Genomic DNA, 18,166 nt, shown 5'->3' on the forward strand with positions numbered 1-18,166 from the left:
CTCATAAGACAACCTGCTCATTCCCGGTATCAATCTAGTAAACCTCCTCTGAACTGCCTCCAATGTATTTACATCCTTAAATGAGGAGACCAAGACTGCACACAGTATTTGAGATGCGATCTCACCAGCGCCCTGTATAACTGAAGCATAACATCCTTATTTTTATATTCAATTCCTCTTGTAATAAAGGATAGCATTCCATTAGCCATCTCAATTACTTGCTGTACCTGCATACTAACTTTTTGTGACTCATGTACTTGAACACCTAGATCCCTCTGCACCTCAGAATTCTGCAGCCGATCTCCGTTTAATTAATACTCTGCTTTTTTATTCTTCCAGCCAAATTGAACAACTTCACATTTTTCCACATCATACTCCATCTGCCATATTTTTGCTCACTCACTCAACCTATCTATATGTGCATGCAACCTCCTTATGTCCTCTTCACAACATACTTTCCTACCTATCTTTGTGTCATCTGCAAATTTAGCTATCATGCCTTCAATCCCCTCATCTAAGTCATTGATATAAATTGTAAAATTAGGTCTCAGCACACACCCCTGCAGGACTCCACTTGTGACATCTTGCCAATCAGAAAAAGACCCATTTTTGCATACCCTCTGTTTTCTGCCAGCCAGCCAATCTCCTATCCATGTTAATATGTTACCCCCTACAATGTGAGTTTTTATTTTCTGCAATAACCTTTGATGTGGCACCTTATCAAATGCCTTCTGCAAATCCAGGTACGGCACATCTACAGGCTAGCCTTTATCCGCACTGCATGTTACTCCTTCAAAGGACTATCAGTGTTTCCCTGAAGGAGATGGGGCCATCATTGCTCTACTGACCCTGTCTATATCCAACACCCATGATGATCAGGATTGTTAGCCCAGAGGCACTGATCGGTTAATGCAGTACAGACTGGGAATTGGAGGGTCAGGTCTGGATTGCTCACTGCTGTATAGCATGGTGGGTGGTACACTTTGCTTCTCCCTCTCTCTCACTTTCTCCACTCTTTCCCTCCCTCCTCTTGGAGTCTCCACTCTCTACAGAAGCTCCTAGGCTTTTCTTTGCATACCCAACTTCCCCCTCCCCTGCTTTGGAATCAGAGGAGCTACTCCTCAGTCCCTGAGAGTTGCTACAGAACCCATGACAAAGCATTCACTACTGATACCCCAAGTGCTTATGTCTTCTTCCTCTGTCTCTTTTCAGGCAAATGTGGTTTGCGTTGTGTATGATGTAAATAAAGAAAGCACCATCGAAAAGGTACTGTACCACCTTGTGTCACTTTACACTTTATAATATGTAGTGGTTCCTGGAAAATTTAGTACAGTGAGTCACCTTGTACCTGAGGTCATTCAGGAAGCAAATGACTATGATCGGAATTTCTTCTGTACAATAAACACAACCATAAACCAGACCAAAAATAAATGGGGTTTTATCAATAGTGTTCAAAAGAATGAGGATAAACTTGCACAAGGTAATGGCTCGGTCACAATTTGGGCACCCCATTATAGGAAGGTTAATAAAGTCTTATAAAGCACTCAGCATTGATTCACTAGGATACCAGCAGTGGGGAATTTGAGCAGAGGTTTGCGATATTGGAACCGTTCCCACTGGAGCAGGGGAGGTGAAGAGGAGATTTAGTAGAATTTTTTTTAAACTAGAAGTTTTAGAGTGAATAGAGAGAGGTTGTTTCCTCTGGTTGGAGAGTCACAATTGAGGGATTATCGTTGAGAGTGAGGTTAGGAGAGATTACTTTACACACAGATTTGTTGGAGCCTGGAATGCTTTGCCCCAGCGAGTGGTTGATGCGGGAACCATCTGTTAACGGAAACTTGGATAAATATTTGAAGGAGTTGAAGATAAGGGACCAGTTTGGGATTGATACAGGGCATACAGTGAAAGTGATATTACGATATTAGTTTGGGCTTGACAAAGGGCTACAGGGAGAGAGTAGAGCAGTTGGATTAATTTGGGATTGATACAGGGCTACAGGAAGAGAGTGAGCCAATGGGATTAAATTGGGATTGATACACAGCTACCGGAAGAAAGCAGGAGCAATGGGATTGGTTTGGGATTGATAAAGGGTTTAGGGGAGAGAGTGGGAGCAATGTGATTAATTTGGGATTGCTCTAACAAAGAACCGGAATAGATAAGATGGGCCAGATGATCTCCCTCCTTCACTGTCCACTGAGATTTATTGTTGCATGGAAAGACGGCATCTCTGACAGTACAGCATTCCCTCTGTGCTGCACCGAGAGTTTTGGCCTGGATTATTGTAGAATCAAAATGATAAAGCTCAGAAGAGCTCATTTAACCTATCATGCCTGTGTTGGCTCATTGAAAGAGAAATCCACATAGTTCCATTGCCCTACCAATCCTTCAATTCTCTTTTGAAAGTTGCTATTGAATTTGTTTCCACCATCCTTTCACATTCCAGATCACAACAACTCATTATTTAATTAAAAAATTCTCATCTTGCTGAAATCTCAAATCTCTGGAGTGGGGAAAGAATGTTACTCTGTCCTTGCAGGGTCGCACAGTTCCCTGTGAGCATAGCTCTCGTCATCATCCTGGTATTGTAAATGTGTGCACGTAAGAATGGAGAGTTACAACTGAGCTCTGAAACTGGTGCTTGGTGCATGTATGTTTGTGTTTACCTGGGTGCTAGAAAAGTTGTTAAATGTTGCCTACCACTCATAGCTGAGTGAGCGCAGAGTTGCAACTGATAAATGAGATGCATGTCTTGTGTGCCTGAAATATTGTGCTGACGTGCTCAATTTCTAACTTTAGAATTCATGTTGGGAGCCTGTGTGCAGTGAAATCTAGGTCGTCCATTCCAAAAGTCTGTTTTAGATTGTAATCTAAACCTACAAGACTGACTAATTTCATATCAGTTTCTCTCAGTGCATCACAACACAGAAACTCCTCCCAAAGCGATTCTTTCACAAGATTAATACTGCGGTCAGGAGGATTTTAGTCCCGCTCGACCAACATGACTGAATTTTAATTTCATTGTGCATTGTCACTGCCCTAAATCCCTGTTCAAGGCGATCCTGAATCAGCTTTGCAGCATGTGGAGCCTACTGTAGTTTAGCAAAGTGCTTCTTTCATTCATGGCTGACTAATCAGCAGCTGCCGGTAGCATTTTACGCTGTGACTTGGATTGATTGCACAGATCAGACTTGCTTTTAGGGAAGGAGACAGTGCGGTGGTGTAGTGCTATTGTCACTGTACTAGTAATCAGAGATCCAGGTTTGAATCCCACCACAGCGGTGGTGAAATTTGAATTCAATAAATATCTGGATTATCATTAAAAACCCACCTGGTTAACTAATATCCGTGGCCAGTCGAAGAGTCTGAAGAAGAGGCATACGGACTGAAAAGGTTAACATTGTTTCTCTCTTCACAGATGCTGCCTGGTCTCCTGATTTTTTTCCAGCATTTTCTGTTTTTATACCACCATCACCATCCCTAGGTATGTCCTGTCCCACTGGGCTATGGGCCCTGACAATATTCTGCCAATAGTACTGAAGACTTGTGCTCCAGAACTTGCCGTGCCCCTAGCCAAGCTGTTCCAGTACAGCTACGGTGCTAGCGTCTAACCGGTAATGTGGAAAATTGCCCAGATATGTCCTTTACACACACAGCAGGGCAAGTCCAACCCAGCCAATTACCGCCCCATCTGCCTTCTCTCGATCATCAGCAAAGTGATGGAAGTGGTCATCGACAGTGCTATCAAGCGGCATTTGCTTAGCAATAACCTGCTCACTGATGCTTAGTTTGGGTTCCGCCAGGGCCACTCAGCTCCTGACCTCATTACAGCCTTGGTTCAAACATGGACAGAAGAGCTGAATTCTGAGATGATGTGAGAGTGACTGCCCTTGACATCAAGGCAGCATTTGACCGAGTGTGGCATCAAGGAGCCCTAGCAAAACGGGAATCAATGGGAATCAGGGGAAAGCTCTCCCCTGGTTGGAGTCATTTTGTGAAAACATATTCTGAAACCAGAGCTGAGAAAGCACAATTATCAGGAAAGACTGAACAGGTTGAAGCTCCTTTCTCTAGAAAAGGTTGAAGGGTGACCTGATTGAGATCTCTAAAATAATGAAGGGATTTTGTTGGCTAGATGTAAATGAGATGTGGGCATGACCAAAACCAAGGGTCATAAATATACGATAGTCACTAATAAATTCAATAAGGAATTTTACAGAAACTCCTTTACACACAGAGTGGCGAGAATGTGGAGCTCACTACCACAGGGAGTGGTTAAGCAAATAGTGTTTAAGTAAAGAGAGTTTAATGTTTAAGGGCAAAGCTAGATAAACACGTGAGAGGGAAAGAAACAGAAGGATATATTGATAGGGTGAGATGAAGAGGGGTGGGGTGGGAGGGGGAAGGCTCATGTAAAGTATAAACATTGGCACTTTTTTTTATTCATTCGTGGGATGTGGGTGTCGCTGGCAAGGCTAGCATTTATTGCCCATCCATAGGTGGTGGTGAGCTGCCTTCTTGAACCGCTGCTGTCCACGTGGTGTAGGTACACCCACAATGCTGTTAGGAAGGGAGTTCCAGGATTATGACCCAGCAATGGCACGGCGATATATTTCCAAGTCAGGATGGTGTATGGCTTGGAGGGGAACTTGCAGATGGTGGTGTTGCCTGTGAATCCTTCCCTTGTCCTTCTAGAAGGTAGTGGTCGTGGCTTTGGAAGGTGCTGTCTAAGGAGCATTGATGAGTTCCTGCAGTGTACCCTGTTAATGTTTCGCACTGCTGCCGCTGTGCGTTGGTGGTGGAGGGATTGAATGTTTGTGGCTGGGGTGTCAGTCAAGAGGGCTGCTTTGTCCTGGACGGTGTCAAGTTTCTTGAGTGTTGTGGGAGCTGCACTCATCCAGGCAAGTGGAGAGTATTGCATCACACTCCTGATTTGTGCCTTGTAGATGATGGACAGGTTTTGGGGAGTCAGGAGGTGAGTTACATGCTACAGGATTCCTAACCTCTGACCTGCTCTTGTAGACATAGTATTTATATGGCTAGTCCGTTTCAGTTTCTGGTCAACGGTAATCCCCAGGATGTTGATAGTGGGCGTTTCAGCGATGGTAATGGCATTGAATGTCAAGGGGACGATGGTTCTCTCTTGGGGATGGTCATTGCCTGACACTTGTGTGGTGCGAATGTTACTTGCCACTTATCAGCCCAAGCCTGGATATTGTCCAGCTCTTGCTGCATTTGTAAATGGACTGCTTCAGTATCTGAGGAGTTGCGAAAGGTGCTGAATATTGTGCAATCATCAGTGATCTTCCTCACCTCTGCCCTTATGATGGAAGGAAGGCCATTGATGAAGCAGCTGAAGATGATTGGGCCGAGGACACTGCCCTGAGGAACTCCTGCAGTGATGTCCTGGAGCTGAGATGATTGATCTCCAACAACCACAACCATCTTCCTTTGCGCTAGGTATGATTCCAACCCGCAGAGAGATTTCCTCCTGATTCCCATTGACTCCAGTTTTGCTAGGGCTTCTTGATGCCATACTCAGTCAAATGCTGCCTTGATGTCAAGGGCAGTCACTCACATCTCACCTCTGGAGTTCAGCTCTTTTGTTCATGTTTGAACCAAGGTTGTAATGAGGTCAGGAGCTGAGTGATCCTGCAGGAACCCAGACTGAACATCAGTGAGCAGGCTATTTCTAAGCAAGTTTGAGCAAAGTGGTTTGTTTCTGTGTTCTACACTACATATAATATTTCAGGAATGTCATGAATAGCCTGTGATTGTATACACTTTCCCAATTAAAATATAAATCTTTCCAAATTGACTACAGGGTGTAAGAAAATGGGGAACAAATATTGAAAACGGGATAGAAATGCCAATTGGATCACCAGAGGTGAAATAAAACTTATCCAGTTCAGTCTGGATTTAATGGAGACAGTGAACTAGTGAAACAAGCACTGAGATTTGCTGGGGTAAATGAGTTAAATGTACTCTCAATTACTGAAGGGGTTAATGTAGCATTCCCCAACCTGATGGTTTAGTTGTACTCAGATGGAAGTGTCAAACTGTTCTCTTGCTGCTGTTTTCCAGATCCAGAGTAAATGGATTCCTTTGGTAAATGGCAGCACTGAAAAGGGCAACAGGTAAGTCCATGTTTCTGGGGTTGACTGCACAGAATCTGGGAAGTGGTGATTTCATCTGCGCTTCCCCAATGCTGCAAAGTAATAATGGTAATTATGGAAACAGGAGCAGGTCATTCTGCCCCTCGGGAGTACAGTGCCATTCTGGAATTCTATCTACTAAACGCGCCTCCCCCCTCAAAACCAACTCTTTCTTCCTCCTAATATTGCGATCTTGCTGTCCAGTTTTTTTTCTGATTTCACTCCTGTGAAGCACCTTGGGACTATATTAAAGGCACCTTATAATTGTATTGCTGTTGATTTATCTGTTAGGAAAATGACAAACCTGAAATCTCAGTAGCTGAGCTGTAGAGACTAGAGGCTTTCTGGTCCAGATGTTTTGCTGGCACATGTTTTTATCAATTATTTATTTTTAGTCTAGCTCTTTTGTTTGAATTCTCATTTGTTTCTCCTAGAATTCCAGTGATCCTGGTGGGTAACAAATCAGACCTGCAAGGAGCCAGCTCCATGGAAACAATTCTACCTATCATGAACCAGTTTATGGAAATTGAGACCTGTGTGGAGGTGAGACATGCATTGTGAAAATCTCTGATTAAACAGACTGCAACTCCAGTCAATTAGACAGTTGCCCTAGTAATATAAACACTTTTTATAAAACATTTGTTCTCGGATGTGGGTTCTGCTAAACAAAAGAACATGAGAAATTGGAACAAGAAGAGGCCATTTGGCCACTTGAGCCTGCTCTGCCATTCAATAAGATCATGGCTTATCTGATTGTGGCTTCAATTCGATTTGATTTGCCAGAACACTGGTCCCACTGTGGTTCAAGCGAAGCCTGTCCCGTTGGAATAGCTCCCTCTTTCCCCAGTACTGGTGCCAGTGCCCCATGAATTGAAACCCATTTCCCATGTATTCATCTCTCTGAGCTTATTTTCCCTATGCCAATTTCTTGTAGCTCAGGTAGCAATTCAAAGATGATTACATTTATAATTCTGCTTTCTAATTTGGCACTTAGCTGCTCATATTCCCTTAGCAGAGCCTCTTTCTTATTCCTACTTAAGTCGTTGATACCCACGTGGACCATGCAACTGGATCCTTCCCCTCCCACTCCACCATCCTCTCCAGCTCTGAGGCGATGTCCTTAACCCTGGGATCAAACAGGCAACACAGTTTTCAGGACTCACAATCTTTGCTGCAGTGTCTGTTCCCCTAACTGTACCGTCACCTACCACCACTGCTACATTCCTTTTCACGCGCCCCACTTGAATGGCTCCCTGTACCACGGTGCCATAGTCAGTTTGCTCATCCTTCCTGCAGTCCATTAGAAAGGCCAGCAGTCATTGCTCATCCTCCATTGCCCTGACAAGATGGTCTTACACCTGAATGACTTGCTTACCCACTTCAGAGGGCAGTTAAGAGTCGACCATGTTGGTGTGGGACTAGAATGACATATCGGCCCAGACCAGGTAAGGATGGCAGATTTCTTAAAGAACAGAGTGAACCGGTTGTGTTTTTGTGACAATCCTGACAGTTTAGTGTTCACTGCTTGGTAAATACAGACACAGGGCTGCAAGCTGTTTGGCAGAAGGTTGCTGTGAACTTAACTCTTTGGGTGCATTGAGATCCACCCTCCCCGCCCATTAAAAGGCAGTAAACCACTCCCAATAACCAGTGCCCAGCATGTCCAGTCTGTTCCACCATGAGGGACTAGAACGCAGATTCTCATTTTCAATTGCTGATATGTTGAATTCTGATCTCATAGATTATCAGTGATGTGCCACACCTCAGTCAGCTTGCCATACTCGCACCTGCTTATTGGGCAGCAGGGGAAGATGCTGGGGAAAGCTGACCTTTCTTGACGATGTCCATCTGGCTCTGCCTGCCTCCCATCTCTCCTCCCTCTCTCTCTTTCACCCTTCCCATACCACGGTTTCACATGTTATGCTTCTTTGTCTCTTGCAGTGTTCTGCTAAAAATCTGAAGAATATTTCAGAGCTGTTCTTCTATGCACAGAAGGCTGTCCTGCACCCAACCGCACCCCTATATAACCCGGAAGATAAACAGGTAACATAACGAGGTAACGTTACTTTCCTTTCGACGGAGCTATGTGCCCTTGAGCCCAGCTCCATTGTACACTGCCCATATGGCTCTTTGGTTGATAATTCATGCCACCTAAGAAACGCAACCTCAAGCCAATAAAATGTTGAAGGTGTCATCTTTGGAATGAGGTATTAAATCGAAGCTTTGTCTGTCCTCTCGGGTGGCTGTAAAAGATCCCATGGCACCTACAAAAAAGAGCAGAAGAGTTCTCTTGGTGTCCTGGCCCATATTTGTCACTTAGCCAACGCTTAAAAGTATCTGATCATTATCACATTGATGTTTGTGGAGCTTTGCTGTACACAAGTTGGCTGCTGCATGTCCTATATTATAACAGTGACAATGTTTCATTAGCTGTAAAATGCTTTGGAACGCACAAGCATAGGAAATAGGAGCAGGAGTAGGTCATTTGGTCCCTTGAGCCTTTTCTACCATTCAACTAGATCTTCTATCTCAATGCCATTTCCCTCACTATCTCCATATCCCTTGATGTCTTTAATATGTAGAAATCTATTGATCTCCATCTTGAACATAATGACTGAGCCTCTGCAGCTCTCTTGAGTAGAGAATTCCAAAAATTCACCACTCTCTGAAGAAATTCCTCCTCATCTCAATCCTAATAGCCTACCTCGTATTCTGAGACTGTGGGCCCGGTTCTAGACCCCTCCCACAGCCAGGGAAATCATCCTTCCAGCATCTACCCTGCTGAGCCCTGTAAGACTTTTGTATGCTTTGCTGAGATCACCTCTCATTCTTCTAAACTCTAGAATATAGACACAGTCTCCTCAATCTCTCCTCATAAGAGAATTCTGCCACCCCAAGGATCAGTCTGGTGAACCTTCATTGCACTCCCTCAATGGCAAGTATATCCTTCCTTAGGTAAGGAGACCAAAACTGTACACGATACTCTAGTGCGGTCTCATCAAGGCAGTGTACAATTGCAGCAAGACTCCTTTACTCCTGTACTCAAATCTTCTTGCAATAAAGGCCAGCAAATCATTTTCCTTCCTAATTGCTTGCTGCATCTGCATGTTAACTTTCAGTGACTTATGAACAAAGACACCTAGGTCCCTTTGGACATCAACAGTTCCCAATCTTTCGTCATTTAAGAAACATTCTACATTTTTGTTTTCCCAACCAAAATGGATGACTTCACATTTTTCCACATTGTATTCCATCTAGGGAGTTCTTGCCCACCTTCGCCTGTCTAAATCCCCTTGAAACTTCTTTGCATCCTCCTCACAACTCATGTTCTGACCAAGTTTTGTGTCATCAGCAAACTTGGAAATATTACATTTGGTCCCCACATCCAAATCATTGATATAGATTGTGAAGAGCTGGGTCCCAAGCATTGACTCCATTCGTCAGAGCCTGCCAACCTGAGAATGACTTTGGGATGCTCTGAGGTCATAAAAGATGCTATCAAAATAAACTGTTCTTTGTGCTTAATTTATCACAGTGGCTCTAAGTTTTTAAAAAAGTCCTTGCATTTATTGAACTTGGGACCATTTGGTCTCTGTGTTTCACCAAAGGTACGTTAACCCTTGGGCCATTACAGGGTTTTAAACAGCTTTTAAACTGGTTTTAAATGATGAGCACTAGTCTACCCATTAGCCTTGTACATTACAGAGATCGTGAATTCAAATTTGAGAATTCACATTCAGTTTTTGTAAAAAAATATAGAATTAAAAATCTGTGTTTTTCTATTCGTAAATGGGATGCGGGTGTCGGTGGCTAGGCATTTATTGCCCCTCCCTAATTGTCGTTATTCAGAGAACATTTAAGAGTCAACCATATTGCTGTGGGTGTCTGTGTGGAGTCACATGTCGGACAGCAGATTTCCTTCCCTAAAGGGCATTAGTGAACCAGATGGGTTTTTACGACCATCGGCAATGGTTTTGTGGTCACCATTAGACTTTTATTTTTGGATTTTTATTGAATTCAAATTCCACCATCTGCCATGATGAGGTTCAAACCCAGGTCCTGAGTTATTCACAGGTCGAACCCAGAGCATTACTTTAGGTCTCTGGAATACTAGTCCAGTGACAATATCACTATGCCACCGCCTCCCTCTAATGGGTGAAAGTGGCTGTGAAGCTTCCAATGGCCTTAAAAAAAACTCTGGTTCACTTTAGGGAAGGAAACTTGCTGTCCTTACCTGGCCTGGACCAATGTGTGATCCAGTCTCATACTGTCATGGTTGATTCCTAACTGCCCCCTGAAATGGTCTAGCAGCATCTTGGTTGTATCAAACTGCTACGTCAAATGCAATAGTTCAAGAAAAAGCCCATCACCACCACCTTCTCAGGGTAACTAGATTTGGGCAAGATATGCCAGTGTTGCCCATATTTCGAGAATTTTTTTTTAATAAAGGCCACTCTCGCATGTTGTTGGCCAAGCGATAATTGCCGGAAGACACCTAAAAGTGGGAAGGAAAAGCTCACTGATTCATCTGAAGGGAATCACAGCCAAGTGAAGGGTTCTGTGTTGCTGATTTTGTTTATCAAACTTGTGTGAGTCTAATTACTTAGCACATCTCTGGCCAATACCTTTCCAGCCTTTACCTGGCAAATATTGTTTTAAGGGTTCATGCTGCATTTGACCCCAGTAAGATTGCTCATTTGTTCCTGGCTGATGAAGCTGTGTGTGTTTTAGCTGAAACCTTCGTGTGTTCAAGCCCTGACTCGGATCTTCAACATCTCTGACCTGGACAATGATCGGATTCTCAATGACACGGAGATGAACTTTTTTCAGGTAATTAATTGTTCAAATGGACAACGCACTGGTTAATTTAATGTACTTTGTGCTGCTTATATCAGTCAGGATGAAAAAAAAGCATTTAGCCCGATGAAACTTCTTTCTCAATACTGAAACTCACCCATTAGAGCATCATTATTCTGATTTTTTTGGCCTATTCTGTGCCTCACACTCTTTGACTAAAAATCTTTTGTTATACTTGTTTATAATTTAATCTTTTATAACTTAACTTTTTAATGTCTTGATTTTATCTGGGCCAGTTAATATTTTATATACCTCAGTAAGGTTCCCCTTATACACGGAATACTCGGAAGTTAAAATAATGAGACAGACCATTCGGTCCTTCCAAGCTATGCTAGTGTTTACCGTTCACGTGAGCAAATAATCCTAAACAAAAACAAATACCGGGAAAAACTCAGCAGGTCTGGCAGCATCAGCGGAGAAGAACAAAGTTGACGTTCCGAGTTCTCATGACCCTCATGACACTGTGTGCTGCCTGAAAGGCAGGTGGAAGCAGATTCAGTAGCAACTTTCAAAACTAATTGGATAAGACTGATTTGAAAACCTATGGGGAAAGGGCAGGGGAATGGGACTGTTTGGATAATCCAATTAATGGGCCAATGGCCAGCTTCTGTGCTGTAAGATTGTATGAGAGGGGATTTGCTAGCCTGCAGTCCCACTTGATAGGTCATCTTCAAAAAGGGACTCACTTTATTAACTTAAGTTAAAGAGTTTGTTTGATAAGGGATTTGTTTGGGTGGAAATGTACCCAAAAGTTGGATTGGTAACTGAAGTGGTTTGAAGTGTGAGGATGGAGATGGGTGATGTGGATTAGGTGGATCCCAATGCATGTAATGTAGACAGATCTGGTAACTGTGGAATCAGGTGCTGCAGTAGAGATTGGACCAGAGAGTGAGTACGGACTCCAGTATATATATAATGGACATTGGGCGGTCCCCACCAGGTGTGATGGGCACTGGATCAGGGACTGTAACAGAGTCTCAATCAGTAAATGCAAACAGACCCGAAACTGAGATCAAGTATTTCAGGAGCTAATCCACATCGCAGTTTTGACCTCACTGCGTACTTTTTGATTTCTTCATTCAGAAATACTGTTTCAGGAACCCCTTATCTCCACAAGCTTTAGAAGATGTTAAAACTGTGGTCTGGAAAAACACACCTGATGGAATCCTGGATGATGGGCTGACTTTAAGTGGTAAGTGGTTTACAATTCAAATGCACCAAAGATATAACATGATTTCTTGTTTAGATGTTAACTTTCTGTCAAGGGGTCAGGGGAGGTTTGCAAAGCTCAGTCTGTTGAATTGAGGCTTGTAGAGTGGACCTGAACCGTATTCGAGCCATAGGGCAAAATTTTCCCCCCCCAGTTGGGGGGAATGTTCAGGAGCGGGCGCGTGCATGCTTTTGCCTCAGATCAGCGCCCCCGATCGGGGACATGCTGCCATTTTACATGGGCAGGCCAATTCAGGCTCACCCAGTGTGACGTCCACCAGGAAGCGCTATGTGCTCCCTGTGCGGGAGGGGGATTCCCTAAGCCGAGAGTGCGCTTTTTCACGCATATGCACGAAAGAGCGCACTCATCTCCCTGAGGCTAAGTGCTGCCTCAGGGAGATCGGCTCCAAATTAAAAAATGTTAAAAATAGAAAAATAAAATTTCCCTAACATGTCCCCTCATGTGACACTGTCCCAAGAGCTGGGACATGTCCATCGCTTTTAGTTCCGCTCATCGACCGGGAAATCCTGCCCATAGACTCAAAGGGAACTTCACTCCTCAGAATAGATTAGCAGGTAAGATCTCAGTTACTATTCCTGGAGAATTCTCTTCTGATTTAAGAATGTATGTATGACCCAGATCCAACATGTAGGGAGAGCTTTATTTTTAAAAAGGAAATATTTTCAGGGTTATGGGGAAAGATCAGTAGAATGAGGCTGATTGGGTCGCTCTTTCAGAGGGTGGGCACAGGCTCAATGGGTGTTTGTTCAATATTCAAATTAAATTTCTATTATTATTTGTAATAGTTAGTAATAGACCAATAGAATATTTTCTGAAGGCAGCAATGCTGGGACAGGCCCTAGAGTAGCCATCATCCTCAAGTAATGCAGCTGCATTGAACTTATGACATAAAAAAATCTTGAAGACTCTGTGCAGCTTAACTGATGAGGATCCTGCCTGCTCAGCCTTTCTGATATTATGTAGAGTTCACAGCAATCTCTCCACACTGACTGCCAACTCCCACTTCAACCCTACTCCTCTCTCCTCCCAACTGCTTATTCAAAGCAGCACAGTTGTGATTCTGTTTTGTGTATGAACAGCTTGAGGGATCCCTCTCTGTGCCCTGTTTAATTTGTATCTGAACTACAATGTCTCGTGCAGAGTGCAAAGCTGTGACGTTTTATTCTTGGTAAATGAGGCGGTGACGGTTCCTGATTTAAATAGGCACAGCTGGCAGTTTGAACACACTGCTCACATCTAACTAAACCTGTACATCCCCCCACCCCCAACCCCATCCTAACCCCTCCCAGGTTTCCTTTTCTTGAACATGTTGTTTATCCAGCGCGGAAGACACGAAACCACATGGACCGTTCTACGAAAGTTCGGCTACGATGATAACTTGGAGCTGACAGATGATTACCTTCATCCTCCGTAAGTAACAGTAAGCTGAGGATATAGTGTTACAGTCATGCTTCTGGGAGTGTCTGTCTTCAATTCAGATTGGGCACACCAGCAGATGTTGTTGATGTGGGCAGACTGGCAACTAGAACAATTAATGTCACAACTGAGAAGTTTAATGGATGATATCTGATCCCCACATGGAGCTGTTAATAATTCTACAAAGAAGCACAGAGCACTTGGGCTGAAGAGACAGTATAATTTGCTCTTAATGTTTGTTGCTTCTATATTCCATGAATCTGAGCCCAAAGTGTAGAAGAGCTATCAATTCAGAAACTGTTTTTAAGTTGGCCTAGTGAACAAAGCTGGATTAAAAACTCTATCAAATTAAAATAGCCATCAGTACCAACCATACAACTGGTTGTTTCCAGTGCAAACAAAGAGTATCTCCTCCCCTGCCCCACACACATGATTTAAACCATGCAACATGTTGACCTCTAACCCAATAATGGCGGTCATTGCTATAGTAGCTTGTTGGGATCATGCTGTGGACGTTTGCAGGAATCTGTAATTCATCAGCTGCATACTTCTTTGCAGATTGCGAGTTCCTTACAATTGTACAACTGAGTTGAATCACTGCACCTACATGTTCCTGCAGCAAATCTTTGAAAAGTATGATGCAGTAAGTAGCTTTCTCTTGAGATCTGCAGCATGGGTGGGAGGGAGGGGCAGGATCTTGGGGCATGCTTCCTGTCTCACTTGTTATTTTCTTGCTCACAGGATAATGATAACGTTTTGTCTCCAATTGAATTGAAGAATTTATTCACTGTATTTCCCTACTTCCCCTGGGGCCCAGAGGTCTTTAACACAGTGTGCACAGATGAGAGGGGCTGGATCACTCTTCATGGCTATCTGTGTCACTGGACGTAAGTGTTTGTCTGTAACTGTGTGTGTTTGTCAACGCTGTTAACATTTAACATTTATTGGGGTAGTTCTCAGAGCTCAATCCCCTTGGAGGTACTACCTATGTGTTTGACTGCCTCAGAAGGTTAAGTAAATCAGACAGAGCTAAAGAGTTCACATAGCAGAAGAGACAAGTTAGATAAAATCTTAAGTTGGGTGATTTTTGTCTCAGAAAGTAATGTGGTAGGCTGTTCGTTCAGGTGAGACTGCCAAAGTGGACAGTCTTAGCTGCAGCTCAGTGCATATCACTCTCGCCTGAATCAGAAGATCATGAGTTCAAATCTCCTTGCCTTTTAGCCTCCTGGAGACTAAAACGCAAAACCTAAGGCTAACACTTTGGTGCAGTACCGAAGGAATTTCCAGATGAGATGTTAAACCAAGGCCCTGTTTGCCGACTCACGAGGACATAAGAGATTCCAATGCACTATTCTTTAGAAGGGCAGGGGAGTTATTCTTGGTATCTTGGCCAAAATTTATCGCTCGATCAACATCACTAAAACAGATTACCTGGCCTTTCATTTCATTGCTGTTTGTGGAAGCTTGCTGTGCACAAATTGGTTGCCACATTTCCTACATGATAACAGTGACTACACTTTAAAAGTACTTCATTGACTGCGAAGAACTTTGGGGCATTTTGAAGTCGTAAAAGGTGTTGTATAAATATTAAATCTTTCTTTCAGTGCTGTTATGTTTCAGAGACAATGGGATGCATTTCTAGGGAGAAAAGGAATAAAGGGATTTGATGGTAATCATGTAGTTTTTTTTATTATTTATGAAAAGGGACAGGATTGTTGGGGCTCCTCCCACTACTACCTCATCACCCCTCCCCAGTCACCCTCACAGCTCAGTCACCACTTCCCCCACCCAGTCACTCTCATCACCCAGTCAGCCTCTCCTCCACCGCCCATTCTCCCTTTCCCTTAACCCCTCCTCTGCCTCAACACCCAGTCACCCCATCCCCCACCCTCCCACTCAGTCTTCATATCCACCCAGTGGTGTAGTTTTAAATTTTGAGGTGTAGGAGCTCTAAGAAAATGTGTTGGCCATATCATTTCTAAATCTACTATTACATCGATTTCCTATGTATTAATCATTTGAGCCCCCAAATGTCAGTAAAACTACACTTTTTAAGTGAAAAATATTAATGCCAGTAGGCACTAATGTGCCCAATATCATGTGGCATTTTGAACCATTATTCAACAATTTAATTATTTAATTCAAGCCTACTACTAAAACATGAATTGCAGAAAACTACTTACTTCTGACTAGGGGATGGTGTATAGAGAGGCCACTGCTTTTTTTGATTTATATTTATAACTTAGACCTGGGTGTACAGGGCACAATTTCAAAATTTGAAGATGATGCAAGACTTGGAAGTATTGTGAACTGTGAGGAGGATAGTGATAGACTTCAAGAGGACATCGACAGGCTGGTGGAATGGGCAGACACATGGCAGATGGCATTTAACATAGAGAAGAGTGAATTGATACATTTCCTCAGAAGAATGAGGAGAGGTGACATAAAATAAAGGGTACAATTCTAAAGGAAATGCAGGAGCAGAGGGACCTGGGTGTATATGTGCATAAATCATTGAAGGTGGCAGGACAGGGTGAGAAAGCGGTTAATAAATTAACCTGAATCCTGGGTTTTATAAATAGGGGCTGAGTACAAAAACAAGCAATTATGAATCTTCATAAAACACTGGTTCAACCTCAATTGGAAGGATGTGATGGTTTTAGAAAGAGTGCAGAAAAGATTTACAAGAATGGTTGTTCTGAGGATGAGAGACTTCAGTTACGTGGATAGATGGGTGAAGCTGGGGCTCTTCTTGGAGAAGAAAAGGTTGAGAGGAGATTTATTAGACATGTTCAAAATCATGAGAGTTCTGGATAGAGTAAATGGGAAAGAACCAGTTCCATCGGCAGAAGGCCAAGAATCCTGTGGTGATTAACAAAAGAACCAGAGGCAACAGGAGGAAAAACTTTGTGCAACAAGTGGATTGGATCTGGAATGCACTCGAGTGTGTGGTGGAGGTCGATTCAATTGTGGTTTTCAAAAAGGAACTGGATAATCATTTGAAGAGAAGATTTAACAGGGCTACAGGGAAAAGGTGGAGGAGTGGGACTAGCTGAATTGTTGTTGCAGAGAACTGAAACAGAGACAATGTGCAGAATGGCCTCCTTCTGTGCTGTAACCATTCTAGTATAGATACTTTCAAGGAACTTGATAAACATGAGGAAGAAAGAAGCTGAAGGTTACCCTGAAAATGTGATCAAAAGGGGTGGGAGGAGGCTTGTGTGGAACATAAACATCAACATAGATGAGTTGGGCCAAATGGCCTGTTTCTGTGCTGTAAATTCCATGCAAAGCTGGCAGCAGGGAGTATAAACACTATACTGTATTTCACATCCTCAGGCCATCACAGCCAAGGAATTTATATGGATCACTGTCTCACCATACTCTCTCTCCCCACATTCTCCCTCCCACCCCACTTTCTCTTCCCTCCCACCCCACTTTCTCTTCCCTCCCACCTCACTTTCTCTTCCCTCCCACCCCACTTTCTCTTCCCTCCCACCCCACTTTCTCTCTCTCTTCAAAAGTACCTGGATCTGCACCTAAAATGTTGTAAGCTGCAGGGCTATGGGCCGGGTGCAGGAAGGTGGGATTAGAAAGGGTACCTGGGCGTCCTCGGCCTGGCATGGACAAGATGGGCTGAATGGCCTCCTGTGCTGTAACTTTTCTATGGTTCTTCCCCCCCACTCTCTCCCTCTCTTGCCCCCCACTCTCTCTCTCCCCCCCCCACTCTCTCTCTCTCTTCCCCCACCCACTCTCCCTCTTCCCCCCACACTCTCTCTCTCTCCCTCTTCCCCCCACTCTCTCTCTCTCTCTTCCACTCCACTCACACTCTCTCCCCCACTCTTTCTCTGTCTTTCCCCCCTCTCTCTCTTGCCCCCACTCTCTCTCTCTCTTCCCCCCACTCTCTCTCTCTCTCTCTTCCCCCACTCTCTCTTCCCCCCACTCTCTCTCTCTCTCTCTCTCTTCCCCCCACTCTCTCTCTCTCTTCCCCCCACTCTCTCTCTCTTCCCCCCACTCTCTCTCCCCCACTCTTTCTCTGTCTTTCCCCCCTCTCTCTCTTCCCCCCACTCTCTCTCTCTTCCCCCCACTCTCTCTCTCTCTCTTCCCCCACTCTCTCTCTCTTCCCCCACTCTCTCTCCCTCTTCCCCCCACTCTCTCTCTCTCTTCCCCCCACTCTCTCTCTCTCTTCCCCCCACTCTCTCTCTCTCTCTCTCTCTCTTCCCCTCACTCTCTCTCTCTCTCTCTCTCTCTTCCCCCCACTCTCTCTCTCTCTTTCTTCCCCCCACTCTCTCTCTCTCTTTCTTCCCCCCACTCTCTCTCTCTCTCTCTCTCTCTTCCCCCCACTCTCTCTCTCTCTTCCCCCCACTCTCTCTTCCCCCCACTCTCTCTCTCTCTCTCTTCCCCCCACTCTCTCTCTCTCTTCCCCCCACTCTCTCTCTTTCTTCCCCCCACTCTCTCTCTCTCTTCCCCCCACTCTCTCTCTCTCTTCCCCCCACTCTCTCTCTCTCTT

At 44.1% G+C, this 18,166-nt stretch overlaps 1 protein-coding gene across 3 annotated transcripts in view; it reads left to right on the plus strand.

Moving 5' to 3' along the window:
• The window catches only part of rhot2 (ras homolog family member T2), a 44,210-nt gene that overhangs the window by 14,385 nt on the left and 11,659 nt on the right, over positions 1 to 18,166 (plus strand). Inside the window, exons 5-13 of one of the 3 annotated variants that reach the window (XM_041206436.1) lie at positions 1,213 to 1,266; positions 6,082 to 6,134; positions 6,587 to 6,695; positions 8,094 to 8,195; positions 10,884 to 10,982; positions 12,093 to 12,201; positions 13,530 to 13,650; positions 14,215 to 14,299; positions 14,398 to 14,543. In XM_041206436.1, coding sequence (XP_041062370.1) covers positions 1,213 to 1,266; positions 6,082 to 6,134; positions 6,587 to 6,695; positions 8,094 to 8,195; positions 10,884 to 10,982; positions 12,093 to 12,201; positions 13,530 to 13,650; positions 14,215 to 14,299; positions 14,398 to 14,543 — 878 coding nt within the window. Of the gene's footprint in view, positions 1 to 1,212; positions 1,267 to 4,948; positions 4,973 to 5,423; positions 5,458 to 6,081; positions 6,135 to 6,586; positions 6,696 to 8,093; positions 8,196 to 10,883; positions 10,983 to 12,092; positions 12,202 to 13,529; positions 13,651 to 14,214; positions 14,300 to 14,397; positions 14,544 to 18,166 lie in introns of those variants that run through there. The other 2 variants (XM_041206438.1, XM_041206437.1) reach the window with 2 other exon arrangements.

The sequence above is a fragment of the Carcharodon carcharias genome, chromosome 15 (genome assembly GCF_017639515.1).
Source record: "Carcharodon carcharias isolate sCarCar2 chromosome 15, sCarCar2.pri, whole genome shotgun sequence".
In the NCBI taxonomy this organism is placed as follows: Eukaryota; Metazoa; Chordata; class Chondrichthyes; order Lamniformes; family Lamnidae; genus Carcharodon; species Carcharodon carcharias.